This window comes from Bos indicus, chromosome 13 (genome assembly GCF_029378745.1).
Source record: "Bos indicus isolate NIAB-ARS_2022 breed Sahiwal x Tharparkar chromosome 13, NIAB-ARS_B.indTharparkar_mat_pri_1.0, whole genome shotgun sequence".
In the NCBI taxonomy this organism is placed as follows: Eukaryota; Metazoa; Chordata; class Mammalia; order Artiodactyla; family Bovidae; genus Bos; species Bos indicus.
Genome location: NC_091772.1, coordinates 64,325,171 through 64,351,769, shown reverse-complemented (window position 1 = coordinate 64,351,769; position 26,599 = coordinate 64,325,171). Strand labels below are relative to the sequence as shown.

The window sequence follows — 26,599 nt, the reverse complement described above, 5'->3', positions numbered from 1 at the left end:
TGGATATTTTGAAGCAGATCCCAGACGTTATAATATTTCACCTGCCTATATTTCAGTGTTTCTATAAGATGGTGATTCTTGAAACACAACTCTTAATACCATATTATACTCTCCCAAAGTAATATTAATATCTTGATATTTTGAAATATCTATTTGTTAATTTTTTATTAGCTGTTACATTTTCATGGTTCAGAAAATTACAAATTCAGAGAGGTGTTCACTGTAAACTTCTCCTCACACTTTTCCCAATGGCCATATTCTCTTTGCCTTTGGCAACCACTCTTTTCTGTCCTTCCAAGATTTAGTATATCCACAAGCAAATAGGCACAGACATTAGCTTTAAAGAGGGTTAATTTTTGGAGCCAAGATTTGAACCTGAATTCCCTGCCTTCAAAGTTTATTACGCTGTTTATGCTGACCAGAGTTTCTGTCCTACTCATCATGGTGAGTACAGTGGGACTGGTGGAAATGGGAATTGGGTGGTTAAGCTGCTTTCTTTACCTTAAAAAAAAAGGACTATCATTTTTTCTTCCGGGTGTGTGTGTGATAGGAAAATCAGATAGTTAAGTAATTTTAAAAGAAGTATTTGTATCCTTTCCTACTTAGGAACAGCCACAGTAAGTACTTTGGTATATATCCTTCCATTCTTCATGTGTGTGTATATATAATGTGCATATTTTAAAGAAGAAAACTTTAAAATTTAAAGACATTGGGCTTAAGCCAAAACAGTTTAATAATTTACTTCTTTAAGAAGTAAATTAAACACCTCTTTAGAGTTGCTATATAGACATATGTGTCATTGTTTGTAGTATGTGTGTATTGTGCTCCACTGCATGGATATATTGTATTTAATCAATATGCTGTTAATGAACATATAGTCATCTGTGACTTTCGCTGTTATAGAAACACCAGTGAACCTCTCTCTACAGATATCTATCTATCTATCTATCTGTAATTAATTATTTCTTCATGGTGAATTCACAGAAATGGACCTCTAGCTCAAAGACAGAGAGAAATACAGGGTTTAAAGGTTACTCCAATTTATCTTCCCACCAATTGATATGAGAGAGCCTGACTCCCTGCACCTGCTAAAATTGCTCTTATTTCTCTACCTTTATTACTGTTTTACCTTGGGTGGGCATTTCATTTTAAAAGGAAGTTCTAACTGCTGTCAGCTTAAGAGTCATTCCTCTGGGTGGGATGCAGGGAGTGGGAGGCAGGCTCAAAAGGGAGGGGATATATGTATACATAGAGCTGATTCAGGTTGTTGTACAGCAGAAACTAACACAACATTGTAAAGTAATTATATTCCAATTTAAAAGAAAAAACCCCAGAATTTTCACTTAAAAAAAAAAATCATTCCTCTCATGCAGGTGAGGATCTGGTTGTCTGTTGAGAGCTGTAGTACTGGTTTCTGTGGTCACATTTCTTCTCTTGTTTTTCCTCGGCAGCGGCCCTCCTCAGCATCCCTGGCTTTGTCGAGCGGCTCTGCAAGCTGGCAACTAGAAAGGTGTCAGAATCAACGGGCACAGCCAGCTTCCTGCAGGAGTTGGAGGAGTGGTACACGTGGCTGGACAATGCCTTGGTGCTAGATGCCCTGATGCGAGTGGCTAATGAAGAATCTGAGCACAATCAAGGTACCCGGGGCAGGTCTCCTGAGAGGTGGAGAGTGTTCCTGTGGGTTCCTAGAGCCATTCTTGACCTCTTTTCCAAGGAGAATAAGTTGAAATTGACTCAAAAAAGAATCTCCCTCAGGGCGGTCCTGAATCATGATTGTTCAGATTTTAATAGCAAATGACAATTTCTTGGAGCTCCCTCAAAGCAGACCTGATTTCAGGGACAGGACCTTTATTACAGAACCCAAAGGACCAACTGGAAAACCATTACCAGAACATTCTTAGCAACCCAGAGGATCTTTCTCTGTCTCTGCTTCTTTCTACACATTTCTTTAGTCTTCTCCGTTCTCCATTCTGATGAGTATGCCGCCTGGAAATGTGTGGACTCCTAGTCTCAGCTTCAACTTCTCGGTGAACTGCTCTGTTTTAGATGAGGTACTCAACCCAAAGCATTTGACTCTGGGGTCAAATTGTACAAATACAGGAATTCCCACTGGAATCATGCAGATAAAAGTGAAGGGAGGAGTTTCATTCCTGGGATACACAACAGCAGCAGCAACAGACATCCATATAAAGTCTGTGGAAATTGTTCTCAGAGCATGCAGCGAGTAGGGAAACATTTCTTCCAGAAAAAATCTACTAAGATTGGGAACCTTGAGAGCTTGTGATGCTGGAATTTCTACTTGATGCAAGTTCCACTGTAGGCAGGTGTGGCCAGAAAGACAGGGCTCTCTCAGCTCCCAGATAAGGATACAGAATCTCCCTGGGAGGGACAGGCTCTCATTCCTTCTAGCTCCAAATGGAAGAGGCTGAATTCTTGATGAATACAGCCACGAGGGCAGAGGTTCCTTTCCTTCTCCCTTCCTTTCCCTTCCCATTGCACAATGTGTTGATTTCATACATTTATGTATTGTAAAATGATTACCACTGTAGCCTTAGCTGACACCTCTATCCCATCAGATAATTAACATTTCTTTTTTTCTGGTGAGAGTATTTAAGATCTACTGTATTAGCAACATTCAGGAATATGATAATGGTATTATTAGCTATAATCACCATCTTCTCTATTGGACACCCAGAATTTATTAATCTTATAACTGGAAGTTTGTGTTCTTTAACCAATAACTTCTCATTTTCCCAACTCCTAACCACTAGTAACCACCACTCTGTTTCTCTGAGTTCAGCTTTTTTTAGATTCTACATATAATTGATATTATACAGTATTTGTCTTTCTCTGACTTATTTTACTTAGCGTAATGCCAGGGGCTCCTTCCTTCCACCTACCTCCATACCGTATTCATAGCTCAGAAGCTTGCCCAGTAGACCAAGAATTCTGTGGCCCTTATCACCTTGCCCCAGTTCACTTGTGGAACAAAGGTTCCACCACATAGAGAGAGGCAGGCTGAGAAGACAGTGGAGGCTGTCAGTCCTGCTCAGAGTAGTAGCACTGAGATTTTGCCAGGCGGAGAGGTAATAGGTAAGAACAGAATGTTGGGAAGTTTGAGCTCAAGGTCATTCTCAGAAACAATGTAGATTTTTTAAGAAAATAAAAGGACTTATTTTTAATTGAGAAGTAAAAGTCAAACCATATGCCAGCTAGTTCCCCAGAGAACCAGGGAAAGAGGTGGCTGAGAAGAGCTTAAAGCTGAGGTCACAAGAAACCTCAGTCTCAAAAACTACCCCTGCATGAATTTAATTGAATCAGACTCTGGAGCAATTTATGCCTCAAGGCTTTGTCAAAAACAGTAGAGTGGTCAGCTAGCAATTAGTGGAGCCTGACAGCTGAGTTTCGTATCAGATGAGGCAGAAAGTTTAACAGAGAGATGAGGGAAAGATCCAGACAAAGAGAGCCCTGCTAAAACACTGTCATCCAGGGACACATGCCCAAGGCTGGCAGAGGGGCTCATCAGTCCTCAGAGAAGCAGACTTGACCACAAATGGCTAGGCAGGTCACTAAACAAGAAAACAACAAATCAGTCCTCAGAGAAATAGACTTTATCCCCAAGTAGCTAGGTAGGTCACTAAACAAATAAACAAGAAAACAACAAATCAGTCCTCAGAGAAATAGACTTTACCACAAGTGGCTAGGCAGGTCACTGAACAAACAAGAAGACAACAACATGCCCTGAAAGGAAGAAGGGGAATCAGCCTCAAGAGTTGCTATAATATTTACCCAAAATGTCTGATGTTTAACAAAAATTGAGACATCCAAAGAAACAGGAAAATATGACCCATACATAGGAGAAAGCAGGCAAAAGAAATTGCCTGTGGAAGAGCTCAGATGTTAGAATTAACAGAGACATCATAATTATAGTCAAAGAGCTAAAGGTAACTATGCTCAAGAAGCTCAATGAGTCATCAAATAGAGAATATTATTAACCAGATAAAAAAAGTCAAAAGGAAGTTCCAGAGATGAAAAATACAATAACTGGAATGAAAAGTTCACTGAGAGAAAGGAACAGAAAATAATATTCAAAGAAGTAGTTGCTGAAAACTCCCCAAATTTGATCAATGTATACACATCACATCCAAGAAATTCAAAGAACTACAAGTAAATAAACTCAAAAGAATTATACCCAGGCACATCATAATGAAAATGCTGGAAGACAGAGAAAATCCTGAAAAATATTTAAGCAAAGCAAATAGCTTAAAATAGCAAGAAAGAAATGACTCATCATGCCCAAGATTATCTCAATAAGATCATCAGAAATGATAGCAGCCAGAAGGGAGTGAAATGACCTACTCAAAGTGCTGGGAAAAAAAACTCAGCCAAGGATTATATCCAGTAAAACCTTCTTTCAGAAACGAAGGTGAATCCCTCAAGGCAATAAAAATAAAAACAAAAATAAACCAAAGAGACCTAATCGAACTTATAAGATTTTGCATAGCAAAGGAAACCATAAAAAAACAACAACAACGAAAAGACAGCCTATGGAATGGGAGAAAATATTTGCAAATGATGCAACAGACAAGGGCTTAATCTCTAAAATATACAAACAGCTCGTACAATTTACCAACAATACTACTACTACTAAGTCACTTCAGTCCTGTCCAACTCTGTGCGACCCCAGAGACAGCAGCCCACCAGGCTCCCCTGTCCCTGGCATTCTCCAAGCAAGAACACTGGAGTGGGTTGCCATTTCCTTCTCCAATGCATGAAAGTGAAGACAAAGTGAAGTTGCTCAGTCGTGTCCAACCCTCAGCGACCCCACGGACTGCAACCTACCAGGCTTCTCCGTCCATGGGATTTTCCAGGCAAGAGTACTGGAGTGGGGTGCCATTGCCTTCTCCGTAACAATAAAACCCAATCAAACAATGGGCAGAAGCCTTTAATAGACATTTCTCCAAAGAAGACATGACAGATAGCCAGTAGGCCCATGAAAAGATGCTCAACATCACTAATTATTAAGGAAATGCAAATCAAAAGTTCATTGAGTCCCACTTCATACTGGTCAGAATGGCAATCATTAAAAAGTCTATAAATAATAAATGCTTTAGAAGTTTGAAGGAAAGGGAACTCCCCTACACTGTTGGTAGGAATGCAAGTTGGTGCAACCACTGTTGAAGACAAGGTGGAGGCTCCTCAGAAAACTAAGAATCACTGTATGGTCTAGCAGTCTTGTTCCAGGCATATAACCAGATGAAACTGTAATTCAACAGGGTACACGCACCCCTGTTCACAGTAGACAGAAACACGGAAATAACCCAAATGTCCATCAGCATATATTAATGGATAAAGAAGAATGGTATGTACACATAATGGAATACTACTCAGTCATAAACAGGAGCCAGTAATGCCATTTGCAGCAACATGGATGCAACTAGAGATTATCATATGAGTGCAGTAAGGCAGAAGGTGAAAGACAAATACCATAGGATATCACTTAATATGTGAAATCTAAAATACGACACAAATGAACCTATCTACAAAACAGGAACAGACTCAGAACAGACTCGTGGTTGCCAGCGTTGGGGGGAGGAAGGACTGGGGGTTTGGGATTAACAGATGTAAACCATTATATACAGGGTGAATAAACAAAAAGGTCCTATGTAGCACATGGACCTGTATTCAATATCCTGTGATAAACCATAATAGAAAGGAGTATTTTTAAAAAGAATGTCTGTACATGTTTAACTGAGTCACTTTGCTGTATAGCAGAGATTGGCACAACAATGTAAATGAACTATGCTTCAATTAAAAAATTTTCTTTTAGTGAAGGTGAAATAAACACCTAGATAAACTGCCTAGATAAAGAAGAACTTAGGGAATTTGCTGCTAGCAGATCTCCCTTATGAGAAATACTGGCTGAAAGCAAGTGACCTCAGCCAGTAATTCAGATTCACACACCAAAAAAATGCAGCATCAGTAAAGGTAATTATATATGATTATAAAAGACAATATAAGTGCATGTTTTTCCTTAACTAATTTCAAAAGCAGTTGTGTAAAACTGCGTTTATAATTATATTGTTGAACCTATAACAAATAGAAAAGTAATATATTTGACAATAACAGATCAAAGAAAGTGAGTAGGACCAAAGTTGTGTTGGAATAAGGAAATTGTTACAAGATAGTAACCCAGGAATTGACAGGAATCTGAAGAAAATCAAAATGGTAAATAAAGAGGGTCATTATAGAAAATTATAAATATTTATTCTCCTTTCTTAGCTTCTTTAATTGACATACAATTTTATGAAATAATTATACAATGTTGTGTAACAAGGTATTGTATAGTACATTGTATTGTTTGGTTTTCAGCATATGTAGATGTAGTATGCATAATAATAATAGCACAAAAAGGGAGGAAAGGGACCTATGAGAGCCCTGGAGTTAGTTTATTTTTAAACTTTACAAATTGTATTAGTTTTGCCAAATATCAAAATGAATCCGCCACAGGTATACATGTGTTCCCCATCCTGAACCCTCCTCCCTCCTCCCTCCCCATACCATCCCTCTGGGTCGTCCCAGTGCACTAGCCCTGGAGTTAGTTTAAATCTAAAAAAGAGTCTGTCAAGATGTATATGGCAAGCAAGCCCTGTAGTGAATGCTGACATAGTAACTTTAGAAATATAGTTAAAGGAATTACATTGTTACACTAGAAAATATTTACTTAATACAATAAGTGTTAACGAAGAACTAGGGGAATACAAGTGAGCTTTAACAAGACAAAAAGTAAAAGGCAGAAGTACATTCAATTTTGTCAGTTAATAACGTTAAATGTGAATAGATTGAACAATTCATTCAAAAAACAGATTGCCATGTTGGGTTTTTTAAAACGATCCATTATATGCATGCTACAGGATACACAGTTTCTCAAAGGTAGAAATAGGTTGAAAGTAAATGATAGAAGTGTATCATGCAGAAGATAACCATAAAAAACTGTAATGGCTGTACTATAAGAGAGACTTTAAAAACAAAAAAAAAGATATTAGAGATTTATAAGTAGATTTTATAGTAAATCTATCGAGATTTAGCAGTTAAAATCACATATGTGTCTAACAACAGAGCCAAAAATAAGTAAAGAAAGCAAAAACTAACAGATTTGAAGAGAGGAAATATAAGTTTGAAATATAAGTTCAACATAATAGTTGGAAACTTTAATAACCCAGTTTCAATAGTGGGTAACTATATAGAAGATCAACAAGGAAATAGAAGACTTGAGCAACACAGTAAGCCACCTAGACTAAATATGTGTGTATATATATATATATGCACTAAGCCCTAAAAAAAATTCAGAAAACTTAAAAAAGGATTAAAATTGTAGCATATATACTTCGATCACAATGGAGTGACATTAGAAATTAATGGTAGAAAGAAATTTGGGAAATTCACAAATGTGTGGAAGTTAAGCAATCCACTTCTAAATAATTGATGGTTCAAAGATAAAATCACAAAGAAAACTAGAAGATACTTTGAGATGAATGAGATGAAATGAAAATGATGGCACAACATACCAAAATTTACTGAATTTCAACTAAAGCATGCTTAGAAATTTATAGCTGTAAATGCCTGCATATAATATTTCAAAAAAATAACCTAACTTTCTGCTTTAAGTCATTGAACAAAGAAGAGCAAACCACATTCCCAGAGCAGACAGATGGAAAGAAATAATAGGATTGAATTGGAAATTAATACAGAATAGAAAAACAACGGAGAAAATCCACAAAACCAAGAGTTGATTCTTTGAAAATATCAGCAAAATTGACAAATCTTTAGCTGCACTGATTAAGCAAAAAAAAAGAGACAAGATTCAAATTACTAAAATCAGGAGTGAAAGAAGATATATTATAACCAACCTTACAAAGATAAAAGGACTATAAGAGAATACTATAAACAACTATATGCTAATAAATTAGATACCCCAGCTGAAATGGAAAAATTATAAGAAAGACACAAACTCCTACAACTGACTCAAGAAGAAATAGAAAATCTGAACAGACCTATAACAAGAGATTGAATTAGTGATGAAAAACTATCCCAAAACAAGTCCTGGCTCAAAAGGCTTCACTGGTTAATTCTACCAACCATTTAAAGAAGAAGTAATGCCTGTACATCACAGACTTCCATAAAGTAGAAGAGGAAAGAACATTTCTTAATTCATTCTGTGAAACTGTATTACCCTGATAACAAAACCAGAGACATCACAAGGAAATTACAGACTAACGTAACTTACAAACGTATATGCAAAACACCTCAACAAAAATACTAGCAAACCAAATACAGCAACAAAAAAGGATTATATACCTGATCAAGTATATATACATGACTAAATGGAATGTATGCAAGGTTGACTCAGTATATGAAAGTCAGTTTAATATGCCACACTGATGGAAAAGGGACGAAAACTACATGATTATTTCAGTAGATGCAGAAAAGGCATTTGACAAAATCCATCTTAAGATAAGAACATTCCAAGTGGGAATGGAAAAGAAATCCTCAACCTGTTAAAAGGCATCTAAGAAAACCCACAGCCAATATTATAACACTTTATGGCCAAAGACTGATAACTTTTCTCTCACTAAGATTAGAACAAGACAAAGATATCTGCTCTTACCACTTCTGTTCATTGTACTGGAAGTTCTGGCTAGGTAGTTAGGCAAGAAAAAGAAAGAAAAGGAAGAAGTAAAACTGTCTCTAGTCACAGATGACATGATCTCTTATACCTAAAGATCCACTACAAAACTGTTAAACCAATAAACAAGTTCATTCAACAGTTTCAGCATACAAGATAGGTATACAGAAATCAGTTGTGTTTCTGTACAGTAGCAATGAACAAACCAAGAATGAAATTAAAACAATTTCATTTAAAAGAGCATCAGAAAAGAATAAAATACTTAGTGACATATTTAACAAAGAAATAGAAAACTTACACTCTGAAAATTAGAAAACATAATTGTTACTGAAAGAAAACCTAAAAAATTGTGAAGAAAGCATTTGTTCATGAATCAGAAGAGTTGACATTATTAAAGTAGCAGTAATTCACACCTTGATCTCCAGGTCTGTCTAAAGATTCAGCACAGTCCTTGTCACAATCCCGACTGACTTCTTTGCAGAAATGAACTAGTAGGCCTTCAAATTCATTTGGAAATGCAGGAGGCCTCAAATAGCTATGGCAGTCTTAAAGAACAAAGTGGGGGACTTCCATTTCCTAATTTTTCAACTTAGTACAAAGCTATAATGCTACTGACCTCAAGAGATATACACAATGAAATAGAATTGAGAATTCAGAAATAAATGCTCACTTATATGGTCAGTTGATTTTCAACAAGAGTGCCAAGACCATTTGGCTGGGGAAACAGTAGTCTCTTCAGCAGATGGTACTGGGACCATTAGATATCCACATGCAAAAATGAAGTTGGACTTCCCTCCCCTGCCACCTCACGTCATATATAAAAATGAGCTCAAAAAGATCAAAGACCTAAATGTAAGAACTAATCCTTGAGAACACTTAGAAGAAAACAAGGATAACTCTTTAGGACTTCGGATTTGGTCGTGGTTTCTTTCTTGTTGTGGTTCAGTCATGTCCGACCCCTTGTGACCCTGTGGACTGTAGCCCACCAGGCTCCTCTGTCTGTGGGATTTTCTTGGCCAGAATACTGGAGTGGGTTGCCATTTCCTTCTCCAGGGGATCCTCCTGACCCAGAGATCAAACCTACATCTCCTGCGATGGCAGGTGGGTTCTTTACCACTGAGCCACCAGGGAAACCCTAGTGGTTTCTTAGATGATGCCTAATACAGGCAACCAGATGAGAACTAGGTAAATTGGACTTCATTAAAATGAAAATATTTTGTGCTTCAAAAAGCAACATCAAGAAAAGGAAAAGCCAGAATGGGTGAAGACTTTTGGACGGTAGAAGACAACATTTTTGCAAACCATATATCTAATAAGGGACTTGTATCTAGAAGATATAAAGAACTCCTACAGCTCAATAATAAAAAGACACCCATTTCAAATTATGGGCAAAATATATGAATAGACTTTCTCCAGAGATGATACAAGAGTAATCAGCAAGCACATGAGAACATTATCAACATCATTAGCCATCAGGGAAATGCAAATCCAATCCAACAATCAGATATCCCTTCATACCCACTGGAATGACTATCATCAAAAAGACTGGTAACAGGTGTCCTTAAGGAGATGGAAAAATCAGAACCCTCATTCTCTGTTGGTAGGCATGCAAACTGGTACAGCCACTATGGAAAACAGTCTGCAGTTACTCAAAAAGTTAAACATAGTTTTTGTATGACCTAGAAATTCCACTTCTAGGTATACACCCAGGATACATGAAAATATATGTTTATACAAAAACTTACACATGGATGTTCATAGTAGCAGGTTTATTATAACCAAAATACAGAAACAACTCATATCTATCAACTGATGAATGGATAAAAAAATTAATATGTTTTATATAATAGATTATTATTCAGTACTGATACATACTGCAGTCTGAATAAACCTTGAAAACATTGTGCTGGAAACAAAAAACGACAAGTTGTATGATTCCATTTGCAGAAAGAGACAGAACATAGTCTAATGGATGCCTGGGTTTCTAGGGGCTTGGTGAGAAAAGGGGAGTGGCTGCTAAAGCAAATAGGATTTCTTTGTGGGGTGATAAAAGTGCTCTAATGTGGATTGTGATGATAGCTGGATATTCTGTGAATATATTAAAGACCAGTGAGTCATATCCTTGAAAGGGATTAATTGTATGGTATGTGAATTATAGCTTAAAGCTATTTAAGTTAGTGTGCTCCAGGGTACAGTATAGATGTATGGAGGATCATACCCACTTTAATCAGTGTTGTGGAACTGAAGAGATCTGTAGGGAAGGCCAGGCCTCTTAAACTAGTTTTCCCATCCTCATCCTTGGGAATTGTCTTGTTCCTGCACACTGGCTATTGCTTTGAGGCCTGCGTTTGTTGAAAATATTTATCCTAGAGAGTTTCTTATGAGGCCTTTGCAAACCAGGCAGCAAAAGTTGTCAGTGACTCAGAAGAATCCAAGCTGCCTGCATCTCTTCACAGGTTCATTACTGAGGAGGGCTCCTGTGCCACCCACCACACCTGCTCCTTCCACAAAGGTCCTCTCCCGCAGTGCCCCCTCTCCCCCGCCACAACCCCTGGTCTAGGTGATGAGGACACTGAGGCACCAGAGGCTTCACAGCACCCTGTGGGTGTGCAGCAGAGGTGTGGTTCTGCATGATAACTCATCAGATTCTCTTTACCAATCAGTTGACTCTGAAACTGTTCTGGGAGCTGGGCCAAGGAGTCCCAAGACATAAAATTGAGTAATGATGGTTTTTCTCCCAACGTGTAAGAAAATATATGTCAGTAAATAGCATTTTCTCAATTAGATTTTCTTGAGTAAACTGTTTCTTAGTTTTTGCCTACTGCCACTTTAGTTGCCATTAAGAGCTTGCAGATTACAAGAAAGAAAACAAATAGCAAGCAAGCATTAACTGAAAATCCCAGAGTTAGTTTTTTACTTCTGTTTGACACACACTTGTATGTAGGGTACATATGCTTGGCAGTTTTTAAGCACTTTTAATATATTAAGTCATTTAATCTTTGCAACATTGGTAATAGATACTGTTGCCGTTGGGCTTCCCTGGTGTTGCAATATTAAAGAATCCTCCTGCCAGTGCAAGAGACAGGAGAGAGAAGATGCAGGAGATGTGGGTTCAATCCCTGCCACAGAAAGATCCCCTGGAGCAGGAAATGGCAACCCACTCCAGTATTCTTGTCTGGAAAATTCCATGGACAGAGGAGCCTGGCGGGCTACAGTCCAGGGGGTTGCAAAGAGTTGGATGCAACTGAGCAACAGCACACACATTGTTGCCATTACTCCTGTTTTATAGATGAGGAAGGATGCTGAAGCATAGGCATGTCAACAGATTTCCACAAAGCCACCTAACAGTCTGGCTCCAAGTCTTTAGCCCCTGTGCTGCAGTCGTGCTTCTTTCAGCATCTGGTCGTCTTCCAGCTTATATATTAGTGATGTTTAACATGGCTGGAAAAATAGTTCCAAGTCCATGAGGTGGAGTAAGTTAGGTTCTTGTGACATGATATCACCATACAGAAATCATAACTGTGAGTGCCTCACCTGGGTATATTTTAGCACCACTGCTCTATAACAGACAGATTTTCTGGCCTTTTCAAAAGGCTCCAGGGCAGCAGTTCAGTAGGAGTATGAAAGGACCTCCTTTCACCTTAAAGATGAGAAAAACTAAGAGGAAGTAAATCCTAAGGTCTCCTGACCCTGAGCATTTAAAATAATAGGGACCGAAGAGTGAGACTTCCCAGGTGACTCAGTGGTAAAGAATCCACATGCCAATGCAAGAGATGTAGGTTAGATCCCTGGGTCTGGAAGATCCCCTGGAGAAGGAAATACTCCAGGAAGAATACTTCAGTATTCTTGCCTGGGAAATTCCATGGACAGAGAGCCTGGCGGGCTACAGTCTTGGGGGTTGCGAAGAGTCGGACACAACTGAGCACAGCACAGCGCGAGTGAGGCTTCCCAAGAATCAGGTTCTGGGCTTTTTGTGTCCTCCTCCACTGCACAGGGTCTCCAGCTGACTGCTGCAGTACTCCTGTTCTCCCCATTTACAGAACCCTTGAAAGCCTGACGAGGAGGTGACACGCCCAGGGTCCCACAGCCAGCCAGTAGGTTGTCGTTCCACAGCCCTCAGTCTTCATCCCTTTGCTCCGCCACGCTCCTGAGAGTACCCTCCGCTGTGTGACTCACTGAGACTATTTTGTTAGTGGGGCAGTGGGGTAAATGGTTTATCTAAAGCCCAGAACACAGTGCTTGACACAGTACAACATAGCTGTTGCCGTCACTGCTAATAATGAAATCCGGGGAAATGAAAATCTGCTAGTAGGTAATATGTTCATCTCCATCTCTAGTATCGATTGTGATGCCTCCTCTGCCTTAGGAAAGTTCCCTTGGCTGAGCGATAGGAGGAAAAAAGTCTTTTAAAAAGATCCCGTTTCAGTCCTTCAGCGGTGCCCCCTTGTGGAATCTCGGCAGAATGACCACATATTCAGTCATTTGTGACCTGAAGAGAATTTGACACAGTTTCCTGCTGGACGTGTGTCTGGGTGCCTTCTGGCGGCGGAGGTGGGGTGAGGGGTCCAGATGAGGGCAGAGAATGGGTTAGGGTACTGCGTGGGCTGTGTCAGAGCGTTAAAAGCGGATGGGGTAGAATTGCAGAGTCCGTATTTCCTACCGTCTAGTTACGCGTCTAAGCTTCCCTGGTCCCTGGTGGCCTGACGTTCAGAGTCTCCATCACAGGCCTGGGGCCCAGTCTAATGGCTGTCCCCTCAAGTCTATTCAGAGCAGGTTTGAGGGGCAGAAACGTGTTTCCTCACGCGCGGTGACTGAAGCCTGTCTCCTGGTGGCTGTGCCAGCCTCCATTGTGTTCCCTCCGCCAGGGGCTTCTGAGGAGAACAGCCCGCCTCACAGCTCCACCAGGACTCAGCTGCCTCAGTCGATGAAGATCATGCACGAGATCATGTACAAGCTGGAGGTGCTGTACGTGCTGTGTGTGTTGCTGATGGGGCGCCAGCGCAACCAGGTGAGGCCCGCCCAGCTCCGGGCCGCGGCGCTGGCAAGGTGCTTCCCGCGGATGCGCGCAGCGCGCCGGCGTCCTGCTCGGCTGCCCCCACAGCGACTCTGGCCCTGGCCCAGCAGCGCGAGGAGTCGCGTTCCTCAGCCCTGCAGTCTGGTTCCAGAGCCCATTGTCCTCCCACCGCACCGTACTGGGGCGACCTTTTTAGACAGAGCTCTGGGGCCCCAGGCAGAAGTGGGTGACGTAGCCATGTTACCTGTTACCCGACCTTGTTCATACACAGGGTAAAGGGTGGGTGTCTGCCCTGCAGATGCACTGGAGGACTTGCCAGTCTGATGGGGGCTCGGGGTGCTGGGCCAGAACTAAGTCAAGTTATGACAGCTGGGCAGCTACCAGGGGTCCAGCTGTGTGGAGGTTCCCTGAGTCTTGAAGCAGTTCCAGGAGGGTGGGATGGGGGGTGCTCTGGAAGCACACCCCGCTTCTCCCCAGGATGGACAAGCGGCCCCCTACCGTTCCCTCTACCTCCTAGGGATGTAGCGAGGCCTGAGGGGAGCTGGGAGCGCGGCAGTCCCTGAGCACCGTTTTGAGTCAGAGACTGTTCTCTCACACAGCTCTCTGTGAGATGGATGCGGTTATCACAAGTTTGCAAGAAAGGAACAATTTTAGAGAAGGTGGAAGGGGAAAGACTGGCTGAAAAGATGACATCTGGCCTGGCAGTGTCCTGAAGAAAGTGAGGGAGCCAGGCATGCCAACCACTTCGCCTGAGGTGGCCTACCAGGTCAAGGAAGCAGGCCCTGGTGGGCACCGGGCTGGTGGTTTAGTGGAATAGTACAAAGCTGGGGGTGCACTGGAGCCAGCAGTCAGGAGAGGCAGGCTGAGGGGTCGCAGGGGGCCAGGTTGCCTCTGGCTTTCATAGGCCATTTAAGGACTCTGGCATTCACCCTGAGTGAAACGGAAAACCATCCTCCAGCTGCTGTGTGCAAGAGCTGACAGTAGCTAGGACCCACGTGTTGATGGCAGGGGTGGTGAGCAGTGCTGTTTGAAGGTAAAACAGGTAAGATTTGCTGAGAAGTTAGGTATGGACTTAAGTGGAGAGAGGAAGTAAAGATGACTTCCTTACCTCTCTCCAAGCAGGTGGGAGGAATGGTTTGCCGTTTATTGAGATGGTTAAGACTAGTGGGTAAGAAGTGGAGGGGCAGACGTCTGTAGGGAGGAAGGGGCAGGGTTCAGTTTGAACATGTTAAGTTTAGCTGTCTGTTAGAATTGGCACTGGAGTTACCTGCACGTGAGTTAGGGGCGAGATGGGCCCTGGAGGTATAACTTTGGGGATTGTCAACCTGTGGTTGGCATTTAAAACCAGGACACTGGATGAGATCCTGCCATGACATCCACAGCACTGGGGCTCCTTCCTTCCATGTGGTATATATTTCATATAAAAAATATTAGTCATGATGTCTTACCTGTGTTGAGTGCTTTTTCTTTTTCGAGACACTTCTGTAATCATATTTGAATTTGCAGGTGCTTGGTAAGTTACACAGCAGATGGTGGCCTCCATCCCACTTGATATTTTTGAAAACCAAGACCCACATAAGGGCCATGTTCTCAGTCTCCAGGCATCGTCAGAGCAGGGCTTAAATCCTGCTGCTCTGACTTTTCTTTCTGTCCCTTCACCGTGATAGTTCCCCTGCTCCCTTAGTCTCCCTGGCACCAAGTTTCTATGAATCTTTGTGGTCTTTGGTTAAACTGATCACAGCCGCCCTTTCCGGCTGGCCTCAACCCTGCCTTCCTGAGAGCCAGTGTGATGCTGCTGTGTCCTCATTTGCACAGTCAGCATTTACTGAGTTCCTACTGTGTGCCAGGTACTACAGGGACATGGATTATTTTAATAGGTCGGTAATTCACATAGTTCTGTATTGAGGTATAAATAAGTATCAGTGAAGCCTTTCTCCCCTCTGATCCTGAACATTCAAGGTTCTTCCATGAGGCATCTAATTTTACCAATTATTAATGTCTCTAGAGAGTGTGAAAGTGCATTGGTGCATAGTGAGAATAAGTGTAGATGTTTGCTTTAAAGCTCAGCATTGCTTTCTTTATCCTGAAGGCTTCTTGTACATATATGCCTGGGCTTTTGATAGACCTTCAACGCACATCTGTCTTCATGCTTTTGCCTTCCTACCCCTTCAGGTTCACAGAATGATTGCGGAGTTCAAGCTGATCCCTGGGCTGAATAATTTGTTTGACAAACTGATCTGGAGGAAGCATTCAGCATCTGCCCTCGTGCTCCACGGTCACAACCAGAACTGTGACTGTAGCCCGGTGAGCAGGGACCCTGACGGCAGATGCCAGGAGTGGTTGTTTCAAGACCTGCTGTTGGCCCTTTGAAATCTCCTTCTTTGAGAGTAGAGCAGAAACTAAAAGTCACAGCCCGTTACTCCCATAATTGGAAGCCACCTTGGGGAAGGATCTGACCCCCACCCTCCACCTACCCAGGAATCCCTTTGGAGACCCTCCACCAGCCTCCCATTGTTCATTCACCTCCAGGCAGGGCCACACACTCCACTCCAGGGCAGCAGGGTTTTCCTCATTGTTCTCTACCCCATTCTAATTGACATCCCTAATAATTAGGTTTGCCTCACAGAACCACGCCAGCGGTTGGCCTCCAAAAAGGACTTTAGGAAGTTTTTTATTTTTTTTAAGGGTCAAGGGCTCATGTCTACCTGGTTTTCATCACAGTGCCCTAAAGAGCCCTGAACGGGGAGTCTAAATCATCGGCCGTCAGCACCACATCAGTGCCACACGGCTGTCAGGGCCCAGAGCCGTGGGCCCTGCCTGGTCTCTCTGCTGCATCCTGGGGACTTCCCTCAGTGCCGTGTCTTCCAGTTTGCTGTTTTTCTCCTTGGCTTTGTCAGATTTACCTTTCAACAGATCCATTTGAGTTCATATATTTTGCGTTTCTAGACATTTTGTCTGGATCTTTGTCCAAACGTATTTGGTCTTTTATTCATTATGTTAAATATTTTCTTCTTCTGTTGCATTTTCTGTCTTTAATTTCATCTCTTTAATTATTAATAACATACTTTTGTATCGTCTTTTTTGGATTGTTCACAGAGTGCTAATACTTGTGCCTGCGTCTTCAGACTCAGCTTGGGGTGGGGAGTTGCCTTGTGTTCTTTACTGTTTATAGAAGGTCACCTTCAGGGGGCTTGTTTTCCTTGGGGATACTGGAAGTAGTCCCATAGAACATTTGGCTTTTGTCTACCAGGTGCTGTAGGGAGCGGTGTCCCAGGGCAAGTTTTCACATTGAGTATCTGCCCTCCTCCCCTGGAAGTGTGAGCCCAGGGTCCTGCGGACCTGGGGACTCCCCTCCACCAGCAGAGACAGGGTTCTTTGCCAGCTCCTGGGGCTGGTAGGTGGGGTTTTTCTAACCCTTTTTTCACTAAATGTATCAGCTCCACAGGCTTTACATAGGCCCAAGGTCCTGTCTGGTCCCTACAGAGCGTTGAAACCCAAGCCCTGGCCCAAATAAGTCTCATTTGCCCTTCTCTGCCAGCTGTCAGCTCTTGTGCTCCCTGCTCTGAACTCAGTCCTTCCTTCGTTTCTAATTCTAGTGGAATTTCTTCTTTCCTATGTGCTTAGCCTCACATTGAAAATAATTTCAGTTATTTTGTATCCAGTATCTTGGAGTGTTTTTAACAGAAAGGTTCTGCCTTAGCTTAATCCACTGTTGGCCAGATGTGGACAAAAGTTTTTCTGACTAAAGAGGAGTCCTCCCTGTGCGCCAGGACAGGGACTCAGAGAAGCAGCAGGATGCCCAGGCTCTCAGCAGACCCTTTTGTTTTCTTTTGGAACGTTGTGACTGTGGTCTTAACGTCGAGGATGCACGTGTATTTTAGGACATCACCTTGAAGATCCAGTTTTTGAGGCTCCTCCAGAGTTTCAGCGACCACCACGAGTAAGTACAAGCTGTCCCCAAGAGGAGACTTGGTTTGCTGTCTCTGTTCTCCCTTTGTCTCATCACTGACCTCAGCGGAGGAGGACCCGGGAGCTGTGAGAGCCACTCTCACCTCAGTGTGACCATGAGGCTGCACTTCCATAAGAGCTGCCATTTGTCCAGCCCTTCCTTTATGCCAGGCATTACCTGAGCTTCCCCTTGACCCCCACAGCCATCTTGGAAGTGAGTGCGGAAGTTGCTGGCCCCTTAATACCCCTGGAGTCAATGCAGCTCTCGGCCGTCTGTCCCTCTGAGCCAGGAGTAGACAGCTTGGCTATTCGCAGGGGCCTGTAGGAACCTCAGATGGCCAGAGTGGGCTGAGTATTTATATGTTGAACAGGTGGGATATTCTTTGCCTGTACGAGGAGATGTGCTTTCTCCTGTTTTCCTTGGAACACATTCTGCCCTCTCATTTTTTACTCTTTAGCCTTTGATGGAGGATGTGTAGGAGAATGAGTCTCCGCTCTGAGGGAACAGTGCAGGCAGGGGAGGGGTAAATGGCAGCTGACCCTTGACCTTGACACTGGGAAGACGTTGGTGAGCTGGCAAACAGAAGCAGGCGCTACTCAGCTCTTACCACCTGCTGGGTACAGGAAACAGGGCCCACTGTTGTATAGTTGCTGAGTTTTTCCCCCGAGAGAAGCCAGAAATGAAGATTTATGTGCACGGTCCTGATTTTTAGGTGCTGGTTTAGATTCCTTGCGTAAGCTAATAGAACATGCCTGAGGACCCGTGTGGCCTCAGGGGCCTTCACTTTGAAGCTTTTGTGTGGGTGGTGTGGCCCATCCTCTCTGAGAGATTCTCTGTTTGAAGGCCTTAAGCCCCAGGAAGTATGACAACTCTGAAAAAAGGCACCAGTATGTCCTGAATGTGTCCTTTTTCCCCTGAGGACCTGGGTTCCTCACTTTTGTCATTTGACGGCTCACATTCGCAGGCTTGGATTGTGTATATTCTGAAGCAGCAGGAAAGGGGGGCGTGCTTTTCATGGGAGTGGCAGGGTCAGGTTCCAGTTTTCCAAAGATCATTCTGGGTGCTGTGTGTGGGATTGATTCCTCTGGGAGACCATTTAGGAAGCTGGTTCTGTCCACATGATGTGGGTGATGAGAGGCCTGGCTGTGAAGGCGGAAGGTCACACGGGCCTCCTGGTGGGAGAGCTGAACTAGGGCCAGGCTTGAGTAAAGTGATGAGCGTCTGGGCATCATGGAGTTGGAAGTGCCTTTGAGAAATTAAATAGAAATGTTCAGTAGCAAAAGAAAGGCCTTACACATACTAAGGAAAGGGGCTTTGTTAGTGAGCATGCAGGCAGAGGGTGGCGTTGGGGCCAGGGAGACTCCCTCAGCCGAACAGCAGTGGGCTCCATGCCCTCCCCCAGAATGCTGCCTTGGGGTGGGTGGTTTTCAGGGCACCTACTGGGGGCTTCTTAACAGAAGTGGGCAGCAAGAGACTGGCCCAGTGTGGAGGTGGCGGCCCCAGTTCCTGTCCATTACCGCCTCCAACACATCTGTTTCAGGAACAAATACCTACTGCTCAACAACCAAGAGCTGAATGAACTCAGCGCCATCTCTCTCAAGGCCAACATCCCTGAGGTGGAAGCCGTCCTCAACACTGACAGGTGAGCATCGGGGGCCCACAGCCCGCCTGGCTGCCTGCGTGTCCCGGGGCTCACAGACAGGTGTACCAGGGTCTGCATGCTTGTCCTTTCTCACATGTGTAACTGGCATGCTGAGGGCTCCCGTGTACCAGGCTCTGTCCTCCCGCCACCTGCATTGTCTCACTGGAGCTCCTTAGCAACCTCGGACGGAAGTGCCATTGTCACCCACCTTGTAAACTGGGGAGCAGGGGCTCGGCAAGGTCACCTGCCAAAGGTCGTAAATGCTCTGCCCCCTCCCTGCTCACTCAGCTTCTTTGGCCGCCTCTTCTCCTGCCCTCTGCCAAAACCCATTAGCTGAGTAATGCCTCACTTTCTGGAGCAGAGCAGTGGGGTCTCAGGCTCACAGGGGTCAGGGCAGGGAGGACTGTGTGCAGCAACAGGAGTCATAATTCTCTGATCTTTTGTTGTTTTGGTTTAAAAGCAGCAGAAATCTTTGTTCAAATGAAATTGAATGTAGTCCCACATCTGTCTGCAGTACAGGAGACCCGGGTTCGATCCTTGGGTTGGGAAGATCCTTTGGAGGAGGGCACGGCAACTCCCTCCAGTATTCTTGCCTGGAGAATCCCCATGGACAGAGGAGCCTGGTGGGCTACAGTCCTTGGGGTTGCAAAGAGTCAGACAGGACTGAGCGATCAAGTACACAGCACAAGGCCTATAGTCAGTGAAGAGTAGAACTGCTCTATTTGAAGGGAAAGTTTAAGGGCCTAGAGTTGCTGCCTGCTATTCCTCTCTCCTCCATAATGCAGCCTGAGTGCTTTTCTCATTTATTTTCTTTGCTTCCTAGACCGGGAAGCAGAGGCCCAGAAATTTCAGTATGTGTCCATGGCCACCTGAAGCCAAAGCTGGGGCCCAGGGTGCTCCCTGCCTTACGTACCCTATCAGTGGCACAGACTTTGCCCCATCTCTTAGACTCTGTCATGGTAATCCAAACCCACTTTTGACACGAGCAGCCCTCCCTCCAGCAGTTTCGAGCCCCATATGACTCTGGATGTGTTTTTGGCCTCTGGTCACTTGTCAGCATGCCTGGGCAGTGAAGGCTGCCCTGAGATGTGAGAATGCATTTGGCTGTTTAGTTCTGAGACTGCAGGAGTCCTTAGGGTGCTCTGGACCCAGGTGGAGCAGGAGGACATCCTGCAGGTTTAGAAATGTCCGCATGTTCTGTTTTGTTTTGCCTTTTACCCACCTACATCAGCAAAGACACCCAGCCCCAGGGTCTCAAGACGTTGTTCTTCTGCCATATGGAATTTGGCCTCTGTCAGCCTCTCAAATCTGCCATCAAGATTTTTGTCTGTTTTCTTTCAGGAGTTTGGTATGTGATGGGAAGAGGGGCTTATTAACACGTCTGCTGCAGGTTATGAAGAAGGAGCCAGCTGAGTCATCTTTCAGGTAGGTCTGGACATGCACCTCCCACTCCTGAGGGTGCAGAAACCAAGTGTTTAAGCTGTTAGAAATGCCTTCTGTCATCACCAGCTTCCACCCCGCATAGCTGGTTATTGTCAGGGAGAGGGAGTCTGCTGGCTCCCTGGTGTTGTACGGAATCTAGCATGTACTGGATTCTGCTGTGTGCTGGCAGTGTGTTTCAGGAATTGAGCCAGCATTCAGCAAGCACCTATTCTGTGCTGATGCTGGACAAGCGGGAAGAAATGGGAGCTACAATCCCTACCCATATGGAGGCCCCTGGCATGCAGGAAATAAGCATGGGAAGACCCCTATGTGGGGGATGCGGTATGGAAGGGCTCAGAGCCAGGACCTGCCCTGGGGACTGTGGGAGCAAAGGAAGGGCTTGTGGGGGAGGGGGGGTGCAGACAGGGAGGGTGTCCCGGTTCCTTAGACTCATCCATGTTGTCTTAGAGGCTGTGGACAGGACAACGGCTGAGGGAGGCATTCCATCAGGGTGGGTGTGAGCTGTCAGCAGGCTCCACGCCCAAGGGTTCCCTGTCAGCTCAGCCTACCTTGTCCCTTCGTCCCCTCACGGATCCAAGCTCTGCCCTCTGGGGCCACTCAGTCAATATCAGCCTCCTCTTCTCTAGGACAGCCCATCAGAAGTGAGTTCAGTGACCCGTCCACAAGCCTGTCTGGTCCCTCATGCATTTCTGACCCCTCTCTTCCATGTCCTCCTGTTCCTCTGAAGGAACGGAGCCTAGAGTATGTTTTCAGACGTAACTCCTGGGGCAGTCCTCTGAGCCCACATACTCCTTCCAGACGAACCACATAGAGGACTGTTCCCCACTGAGCCGTCAGCTCCCTAAGTATGGGGACTCGCCACGTGTTCCCAGGGCCCTGTGTGAGGCCCAAGGCCTGGGAGAGGTTCAGTAAGCATCTCCCAGTGTTCAGTGTGTTGGATCAGTGAAAAGGGCAATAGACATCTCCCAGCCGCTCGGTGAATGGAACGTGGGCCAGAAGAGGGCAGCCTTAGCCACCTGGGCCAGGGGTCAACATTTGGGTCGCAGGTTTTGGCAAGCCCGGGCTGTGGAGAGTTTCCTCCGAGGGACCACCTCCTATGCAGACCAGATGTTCCTGCTGAAGCGAGGCCTTCTAGAGGTAATGGCCCAGAGGAGCCAGGGTGTTGGGTGTCTCCTTCTCCCCCAGCCCCATGCATTGCTTTCCTGCCCTGAGACCTAGACAGCTGGCAGAAGCAGACCAGACTATCTTCAAATGCCAGTGCACATCTCTCTGGTACTTCCCCTGAGCTTTCAGCTCTGGGTTCCCCATGGGTGCTTACCGGGTGATTGAGGGATCTGAGGGGTGGCCATGGAGGATTATAGGAGTCTGTGAAGTTGCTCAGCAAGGCCTTTTGACCCCAAGGATACTTTGCTGCTGACTATTTAATTTCCCTTTATTGAAAAATGGTCTCCAGAAAAAGCAAAGTTTACAAAAGGGGGTAGAGCAAAATGTCCAAAGCTACAATTGGTTTAAAAAATAAAAAAGGATACAAATAGGAAACTGACCCATGAACTGTAATAACATCCATAAGGTAAAGAATTCACTTAAATGAGTATATACAATCTCAAGAAAAAGAAAAGGAAACATTTTAACTGTCTTGTAAAAATTCACTCATTGTAAACCTTTCCGTTTATTAACATGAACCATGGGGTCAAAATGTGTCTCCTGTCCTTAAACCCCATGCTTCACTTGAATGGCCTCAGTGCTCAGGCCAGGGCCGTATTACCTCTGGAGACAGCTCCCTCCCTGTGAGCTGGAGAGCTTGGCCATCGTGAAAAGACTTTAGCTCAGACCTGGGCAAGCAAGAGAGGTTGTGGCTACATACCTCAACCTGCCCTCACCCCTACCCGCCCCACTTCCTGGTTAGGTGTGTCAGGCCTGGCCTTGCCCTTGGAGCCACCAGCATTCTCCAGTGAGAATCTAGACAGGGGAGCAGGTTCTATCAACCTGGATGCTTGCTCGAAGCTAACACCACATGGGCTGAGCTACATACCAGGGCTGGGGGAGGCAGGCGGTGGGCAGCTCAGATGAGCACGGCCTGGGGCCTCCGGGGACCAGCCACCTTTTCCTGCCTTCATTCTGTCCTCTCCCACCCCCAGCACATCCTCTACTGCATCGTGGACAGTGAGTGCAAGTCACGGGATGTGCTGCAGAGTTATTTTGACCTTCTTGGGGAGCTGATGAAGTTTAATGTTGATGCATTCAAGAGGTTCAATAAGTACATCAACACTGATGCAAAGGTAAGTCTAAGCCAGGGCTTCGTGAGTTCACTGTTTTGTCCAGAAGTTATGTCAGAGCCCTGGTCCTTGCCAGTCTTCAGGTGCTGGTTTTACACTGGAGAGTCCTGGGGTCAGCGGGCAGATGTCAGTTAGCGTTCATTAGCCCTTGCTCTGCGCTAGACCCTGGGTATGCAGGGATGAAAGTCTCGCCTGCTTGTGGGCAGGCGGGAGCAGGTGAGCTTGGCAGTGACTCTGACACGTGTGCCAGGTGCCATGATGGGCCCTGGAAGGGCAGGACGGGGCCTGATGGGGTAAGCTTTCAGGGTGTATATGGTAGAAACCCAGCCCAGACTAATTGAAGTAAACATGACAGCAGTCCCTTTGGTGCAGAAAACACTGGACGTGGTGTCTGAAGATCTGGTTCAGCTCTTGCTGGGGCTGCTTATTAGGTGGGGAGGGCAGGGCACCGAGTCCCTCTGAGCTTCGGTCTTCCTGTTGGCAACAGCTGGGCCAGGGTAGGTGGGTGCCCCCTGCGGTGACCGCATGCCCTGGGCCTTGGCCATCTTTAGCCGAGAGCCCACCACCCCCGTCAGCCTGGCCCCCGCTCCAGTTCCAGGTGTTCCTGAAGCAGATCAACAGCTCGCTGGTGGACTCCAACATGCTGGTGCGCTGCGTCACCCTGTCACTGGACCGATTCGAAAACCAGGTGGACATGAAAGGTCAGAGAAGCTCAGTGCTGACGCGAGGCCGTCCATTGTGGCCGCACTGGTGTCAAACACCCAGCCTCTTGCAGGAGACAGAAATTTCTGAGTCATTACACAACCAACATGGTTGGGGTCAGGGCAGTGGCTCTCTGGGTGATTTTCATGAATTTTCTCTATCATCCATGCTTCCTCTGATGGGCATGTATGACACTTTAATTAAAGAAAACCAAAACATTGTTGCCAGCAAAATGCAAGAAACAACACCATACCCTTCCTCTCCTGGCCTGGAATTGCCTGGATGAGGATTCAAGTGGTGAAGCCTGGGGAGGGCCTCAGGGAGGCATGGCGCCAGAATGGGACTGAAGGAGAAGGGGAAGGCGCACTCCTGCTGGGGCTCTCATGGGAACGCAGGCTTGGCCATGGTGGCGGAGCAGCGGGAGCTTTGTTCCCCGCTGCAGCCCAGCTTTTCTATAGTCGTTTTGACAGTGGGGGCTCCCAGCTTCAGAGTTGGGGCCCGAGGGGGGCTTGACTAGAAGCCTGGGTGTCGGGCCCCGGGGCCATCGAGAAGCTTCTGCGCCTGCTGCTCACACCTCTGCCTGTCTGCCCTCAGTTGCGGAGGTCCTGTCCGAGTGCCGCCTGCTCGCCTACATATCCCAGGTACCCACACAGATGTCCTTCCTCTTCCGCCTCATCAATATCATTCACGTGCAGACGCTGACCCAGGTGAGAGGCCTACAGACCTGCCCCCAGGAAAGGGGGATTGGAAAGTTACCGTCATCCCGGGGCCACCTTCACCCTTGAAGTACCTCTCCTGTCACCCACCCCTTCATTCCTAGGAGACCCCCCAGCTATTCTGAGGACTTGTTCCAATAAGGGATCAGCTCCCCATTTTACAGAAGGGGCCTGGGGAAGGAGCCAGCCTCTGAGGTCACAAGTGGTTTGGGCAGAGTCTGGGTGGGCAGTGAGTTCTGACTCCCCATCCAGTGCTCTCCAGGCCCTGCCTGCAGCACAGACCTGGGGTTGGATCTGATGTTGACACCCATCTCCTTCAACAAGCAATTGTGCAGCTGCCCTCCTCCAAGCTTCACACCCTCTTTTCTAAAATGGGGGTGACACTCAGAGGTTTTCTTTTGTTCCTTCATCTAACAAACATTTATTAAGGCAAGACCCTGGGCTGGGGATGCACCATGAATAAACAGACCAAGATGCTTCCAGTCTAGTGCTGAGTGAGAGAGATGTGTACGCCCAGCCGCCCCAGGGACTGAGGCTCCCAGGAAGAAGCCGTGCCTGAGCCGATTCTGGAGGAGGCATGGACTGACTAGATTAATAATGCCGCTCCCCCCAACTCTGGGGTGGGAGATGGGGGCAGTGAGGGCCAGGAAGGCACTGGGGGCGGGAGCTTCATCGTTCCTCTCCGCCGTCCTCTGTTGGCTTTATGCAGGGCAGCACCATGTGAGGCCCGTGGACACCTCCGCCCTGCCCACTACCCCCTTACCTCCCGCCCCGGTCCACCAGGGCCCCTGGGCTGCCGGCACACGCCTGACCCACACAGCCCGATCCTTGTAGGAGAACGTCAGCTGCCTCAACACCAGCCTGGTGATCCTGATGCTGGCCCGACGGAAAGAGCGACTGCCCCTCTACCTGCGGCTGCTGCAGCGGATGGAGCACAGCAAGAAGTACCCCGGCTTCCTGCTCAACAACTTCCACAACCTGCTGCGCTTCTGGCAGCAGCACTACCTGCACAAGGACAAGGACAGCACCTGTCTGGAGAACGTGAGTGCCCTGCCCCGAGGGTGCCGGCAGGCTGCGGGCGCGCCGGCCCAGGCTCCTCGGAGGGGCAGGTGTCCGGGGCGCCTGACTCCCCCCGGGCCCTCTGGAAGGCAGCTCTCTACCCCTTACCAGGGCACTTCCCGTGGCCCCTCTCTCTGTGCACAGAGCTCCTGCATCAGCTTCTCATACTGGAAAGAGACCGTGTCCATCCTGTTGAACCCAGACCGCCAGTCTCCCTCTGCCCTTGTCAGCTACATTGAGGAGCCCTACATGGACATAGACAGGGACTTCACCGAGGAGTGATCTTGGGCCAGGCCTCGGTGGCTGCTGGGCCAGCGCGGGTGAGCGGGGTACGCGTGCCTCACGCCCTGCCCCCACCCTTCCCCCGCCTCCCTGCTGCTCCACCTGCCCCGGGTCTTCAGGTACAGGCTGAGTGGGAGGGAGCATCTAGAAGCCCTTGGCCCCTGGGTTCTGAGGCTCCGGGTCATTGGGGTGCCTCAGTTCCCTCAAGATGGCCATGATGAGGACAGGGGCGCTGTGCCCACCCTTCGTTCAGAACCCTGGGGCCCTGGCCCACCTAGAGCTAAGGGACTTTTAAAAACAGCTCTGTCTGAGCTCCCGCCGGTCTCTTGACTGTCAGTCCTGGCATGGGGAGGGAGATGTGGGCCCCCTCCCCAATCTGTGAGCCGAGCTTGCCCTGGCCTTTGGACCCAGGCAAAGGCTTCTGAGCCCCTGGGCAGGGGTGGGGGATACCAGAGAATGCTTCTTTCCCCCAGGCCTGCCCATCTGTCCCTCCTTTCCTCCCTCCCTCGTTTTCCTTTAGCTCCTCTGGTTCTGTTTGCTCATTGGCCGCTGTGTTCATCCCAGGGGTTTCCCCCAGAAGTGGGGGGCTTTCTCCTTCAATTCCCTGGGGCACAGGGTGGCTGTGCCCCACCCCCACCCCCAGGCAGCGTCTCCTGCCTGAGCCTGCCCGCACGGGAGCCTGCCTGGGAGCACACCCCCGGCCCCTTCTTGTGTTGCCAATTTATTAACAACAAATAAACCAATTAAATGGAGACTATTAAAGAATTTATTTTAAATGACTGATGTGGGCCTGACTTTTGTCTGTGAGACCATGTGCTCCCCTCCCCTCC

At 46.3% G+C, this 26,599-nt stretch overlaps 1 protein-coding gene across 3 annotated transcripts in view; it reads left to right on the top strand.

The window, feature by feature from the left end:
* TRPC4AP (transient receptor potential cation channel subfamily C member 4 associated protein) overlaps positions 1-26,548 on the top strand; it is a 69,449-nt gene extending 42,901 nt beyond the window's left edge. For 2 of the 3 annotated variants that reach the window (XM_070801560.1, XM_070801559.1), the window contains exons 8-19: positions 1,452-1,637; positions 13,528-13,694; positions 15,873-16,004; positions 17,582-17,640; positions 19,190-19,291; positions 20,633-20,716; positions 21,781-21,871; positions 22,873-23,013; positions 23,603-23,711; positions 24,307-24,419; positions 25,263-25,469; positions 25,632-26,548. In XM_070801560.1, coding sequence (XP_070657661.1) covers positions 1,452-1,637; positions 13,528-13,694; positions 15,873-16,004; positions 17,582-17,640; positions 19,190-19,291; positions 20,633-20,716; positions 21,781-21,871; positions 22,873-23,013; positions 23,603-23,711; positions 24,307-24,419; positions 25,263-25,469; positions 25,632-25,769 — 1,529 coding nt within the window. In that variant the 3' untranslated portion in view covers positions 25,770-26,548. The remainder of the gene's footprint in view (positions 1-1,451; positions 1,638-13,527; positions 13,695-15,872; positions 16,005-17,581; positions 17,641-19,189; positions 19,292-20,632; positions 20,717-21,780; positions 21,872-22,872; positions 23,014-23,602; positions 23,712-24,306; positions 24,420-25,262; positions 25,470-25,631) is intronic. The other variant, XM_070801558.1, reaches the window with a different exon arrangement.
* Positions 26,549-26,599: the final 51 nt, after the last annotated feature.